At 43.6% G+C, this 4997-nt stretch overlaps 1 protein-coding gene across 1 annotated transcript; it reads left to right on the top strand.

Moving 5' to 3' along the window:
- The first annotated feature begins 2256 nt into the window (after positions 1-2256).
- LOC120577015 (uncharacterized) lies at positions 2257-4617 on the top strand. Its single transcript, XM_039827903.1, has one exon. It carries the CDS (start codon positions 2257-2259, stop codon positions 4615-4617), a length of 2361 nt encoding a protein of 786 aa, XP_039683837.1.
- The last annotated feature ends 380 nt before the right edge of the window (positions 4618-4997 follow it).

The following is a 4997-nucleotide window of genomic DNA, read 5'->3' as shown; positions in this document are numbered from 1 at the left end:
AGGACGTAGTGCGGTGGCTAATCAAGAGTAGTCTTAAATTGGTTGATACGCGATACTACACCCAAACGAGACTTTCCTACGAATACTGTTGGAATGGGAGTAGTCCCGTCACCTGATAATATTCGAAAGTGGTTAATGACTTTGGGAACTTGGTAGAGCCCGTGATACAGGTACATCTGAAACCGTAGCCCTTACCAAATGGCGTCTTTACCCTTGACTCCAACACTTAAACCTCACTATGCATTCCATGTTCTTTAGCATAATCATGCATACATGCATTCATTCATAAAAATTTTTTTTTCTCTCATCAAAATATCGAAGGACTTATACAGTTTTTTTTTGCAAATATCATAGATATGGAGAGAAGGAACACTAGGAAGTTTACTTTCAGGAAATTGGATTTGGTGAACTTAAGGGAGCTTGCAGTTAAGGTAGCTAGTCCGGAAGACTTTTGTGATCGTCATGGAAGGTTGCTTGGTATCCTCTGGACAAATGTTGAGAAGGGATGCTTGGAGACCTTGGTCCAGTTCTATGACCCTGCTTACCACTGTTTTACTTTTCCCGACTACCAACTTGTTCCTACCCTCGAAGAATACTCCTACTTGGTTGGCTTGCCAGTGCTTGATAAGGTACCGTTCACTGGCTTTGAACCCATTCCAAAGGCTGCCACTATTGCGGATGCTCTCCACCTCGAAACCTCTCTCATAAAAGCGAAACTCACAATCAAAGGAAATCTTCCAAGCCTGCCTACCAAATTCCTTTACCAACAAGCCTCCGATTTTGCCAAGGTCGACAACGTCGATGCCTTCTACTCTATCCTAGCCTTACTCATTTACGGCCTTGTACTGTTCCCAAATGTTGATAATTATGTTGACATCCATGCCATTCAAATCTTCCTCACAAAGAACCCTGTCCCCACATTGTTAGCCGACATGTATCATTCCATCCACGACCGAAATCAAGTGGGTCGTGGAGCTATCCTTGGATGTGCACCCTTACTATACAAATGGTTTATCTCTCATTTACCTCAAACCCATTCCTTTCAAGCCAATCCAAAAAATCTCTCTTGGTCAAAAAGAATCATGTCCCTTACTCCATCTGACATAGCCTGGTATCACGCTCCTTGTGACTTCAGCAACATCATTGTTAGTTGTGGAGAATACTCAAATGTACCCCTTCTTGGTACGCAAGGAGGAATTAGCTACAACCCTATCCTTGCAAAACGTCAATTTGGATGCCCGATGGAAACTAAGCCGGATAACATCTACTTGGAGGGTGAGTTCTACTTTAACCATGAAGATCCCTCAAATAAAAGAGGGCAATTTGTTCAAGCTTGGCGTGCTATTCACAAACTTAGTAGAAGCCAATTGGCAAAGAAATCAGACTTTTCATATGGGTCTTACACTCAATGGGTCATTGATAGAGCTTCCAATTTGGTTCTACCCTATCACCTACCAAGATACCTATCTTCAACTACCCCAGCACCATCCTTACCCATGGCCCCTGAGACAGTGGAGGAGTGCCAGGAGGAATTGGCCGAATCAAACCGCGTAGGTACTACTTGGAAAAGGAAGTATGATGAAGCTATGCTCAAGATGGAAACTATGGGTGGTAAAATAGAGCAACAGGAGCATGAGATTCGCAAGTATAGGCGACAAATAGTAAAGAAGGATGTTCAAATCCGAGCTCAGAGCACGAGGCTTGCACAATTTATCAGTGCAAGGGAGCGTTGGGAGTTCTTCAATGACGCACATTCAGATTCCGAGGAGTAGCCTACTTCAAGAGCTCAAGCGTTTCCCATTTGTTTTATCTTTTATGTTTTTTAGCTTTGGAGTCTATCCCTTGGCTCAATTTGTTAAAAAGGGAATTATCTTGTTTTAATTTGTAAGTTTATCCCTTGGCTTTGTTTTTAGAAAGGGAATTATCTTGTAAGTACTTTTAATTATTCAATGAAGCTCTCAGTTATAATGTTTACAAAATTGCTTTATAAGTCCTTCGATAAATAAAATATGTCTATCTTTTTGCATAACATCATGCATCATCCTGCATTTCATAGTCTCAAATCAAAGTCTCACACAAATTTTCTTTTCCAGAAAAAAGGTCAACCCATTTCAAAAGGTGGCCCCACGTATCCTCTACAAGTCTACCTGTACTCACTACACTCGAGCAAACGTAAAGAGGAGGATGGATTATCTCGAGCAAGAAAATAAAGTACTCCGGGGAGAAGTGGCATCCATGCAGGCTCAAATAAATGAAATGACTGAAATGATGAAGACAATGAGGGAAGCACAAGCTCAAGCACAAGTTCAAGCCCAGGCTCAATCACAAGCTCTAGCTCAAGCACAAGTTCAAGCCCAGGCTCAATCACAAGCTCTAGCACAAGCCCTAGTACAAGTTCAAGCACGATCACAAGCGCCTCCACCTCCTCCTATCAGTATTCAGGCCGAAGCATCTTCCTCTGCTATCCCTGAATGGACAATATGTGCCGACACTCCGACACACTCTACTCCACAACGTTCCGTGCCTTGGTTCCAGCCACTTACTGCAGGAGAAATATTCCGCCCTATTGCTTGTGAAGCTCAGATGCCTACCCATCAATACATGGCTCATGTTCCCCCGCCTCCCGTAAGAGTTCCTCCAGCCGTTATGACCTACTCAGCACCTGTGATGCATACTATTCCACAAAGTGAAGAACCAATTTTCCATTCAGGGAATATGGAGGCCAACGATAAGGTGAATGACTTACAAGAGAAGTATGAGATGATGAACCAGGAAATGAAAGCTCTCCGTGGGAAAGAGAAGTTTGGGAAGACCGCCTACGATCTCTGTTTAGTGCCGAATGTCCAGATACCCCACATATTCAAAATTCCAGATTTCGAGAAATATAAAGGGAACTCTTGCCCTGAGGAACATCTGAAAATGTATGCAAGAAGGATGTCCGCATATGCCCGGGACGATCAAGTCCTCATTTATTACTTTCAAGAGAGTTTGGCCAGTCCCGCCTCAAAATGGTACACGAATCTAGACAAAACAAAGATCCAAACTTTCCGTGATCTATGTGAAGCTTTTGTGGAGCAATACAGTTATAATGTGGATATGGCTCCAGATCGAAGTGATCTTCAAGCTATGACTCAAGAGAACAAGGAAACATTCAAGGAGTACGCACAGCGATGGAGAGATACCACTGCCCAAGTCAACCCGCGTATAGAGGAAAAGGAGATGACCAAACTCTTCTTAAAAACTCTCAACTCTTTCTACTACGAAAGGATGGTTGGAAGTACGCCCAAGAACTTTGCTGAGATGGTTGGTATGGGTGTGCAGTTGGAAGAAGGGGTCCGAGAAGGACGTTTAGTAAAAGATGCAACTTCTGCCAGTGGAACCAAGAAATTCGGGAGTCACCTCCCAAGAAAGAAAGAACAAGAAGTCAGTATGGTGGCTCATGGAAGACCTCAACAAACTTATCCAATCCATCAACCCGTTGCTGCTATCACACCCGCCGCCCATACTATTCAACCAACAAATAGCCATCCTCAATCCCCACAATATCCTCAAATCCCACAATATCCTCAACAACAATATCCTCAACCACAATATCCTCAACAACAATACCCTCAACAAAATCTCCAACAACCGTACCAACAACGCCCATATCAACAACAACCTTATCAACAACAACAACCTCGACCACCAAAGATGCCGATTGACCCAACCCCTGTCCCCTATGCAGAGCTGCTTCCAGGGTTACTCAAGAAAAATTTGGTCCAAACTAGAGCACCTCCTCCGGTACCAGAAAAATTGCCGTCCTGGTATAGACTTGACCAGACTTGCGATTTCCATCAAGGGGGTCGTGGTCATAATATTGAAACCTGTTATGCCTTTGAAAGCACGGTACAGAGGCTAATCAATGACGGAAAGATAACTTTTACGGACTCAGCACCGAATGTTCAAACAAATCCATTACCAAACCATGGTGCTCCAGCCGTCAACATGGTCGAAGATTGCCAAAGGACTCACCTCATTCTTGACGTCCAACACATCCAAACACCCCTAGTCTCATTACATGCCAAGTTATGCAAAGTGAACCTTTTTGAGCATGATCATGATATCTGCGAAGTGTGCCAGCTAAAATCCGGGGGATGTCAGAAAGTAAGAGGTGATATTCAAGGACTTTTGGACCGAGGAGAACTCATTGTCGAAAGAAGCTGTGATGATTTATGTGTTATAACTCCTGAACAGCCTTTTGAGATATTCTATGATAGTCGGAAGTCAACAGCTACTCTTTTAGTGATCTGCTTGCCTGGTCCAATACCGTATGTATCCGAGAAGGCTATTCCTTACAAATACAATGCCACTATGATAGAAGGTGGTCATGAAGTTCCAATACCGCCTTTGCCTTATGTGAGTAACGTGGCTGGGGACAGTAGAATACTGAGAAATGGGCGTGTTGTTCCTATAGTGTTCCCGAAGAAAGTTAGTGCTCCAATGATTGAGGAAGCTCCGGCTAAGGATCCCCGTGCTGTCAAAGAGGTAAGCCAGTCCAATGGGGCCGATGCAAGTTCAGAGTTCGATGAAATTCTCAAGTTGATAAAGAAGAGTGAATACAGGGTTGTTGACTAACTGATGCAGACTCCGTCAAAAATATCCATAATGTCTTTGTTACTGAATTCTGAGGCTCACAAGGAAGCACTGATGAAGGTCCTGGAACAAGCTTTTGTGGACTATGACGTAACCGTGGGCCAATTTGGTGGGATAGTCGGGAATATCACTGCATGTAACAATTTGAGTTTCAGTGCTGAAGAGCTCCCAGCAGAAGGAAAGAACCATAACTTGGCATTACATATATCGTTGAATTGCAAGACTGACGCTTTGTCAAATGTACTAGTAGACACCGGTTCGGCTCTGAACGTGATGGCCAAGACAACCTATGGCCATCTCTCTTACCAGGGTATTCCTTTGAGACGGAGTGGAGTAATGGTGAAAGCTTTTGATGGTTCAAG

Source organism: Medicago truncatula, chromosome 7, assembly GCF_003473485.1.
Source record: "Medicago truncatula cultivar Jemalong A17 chromosome 7, MtrunA17r5.0-ANR, whole genome shotgun sequence".
NCBI lineage: Eukaryota > Viridiplantae > Streptophyta > Magnoliopsida > Fabales > Fabaceae > Medicago > Medicago truncatula.
The sequence above is the reverse complement of the archived record's forward strand: the minus strand, read 5'-3'. Positions and strand labels throughout refer to the sequence as shown.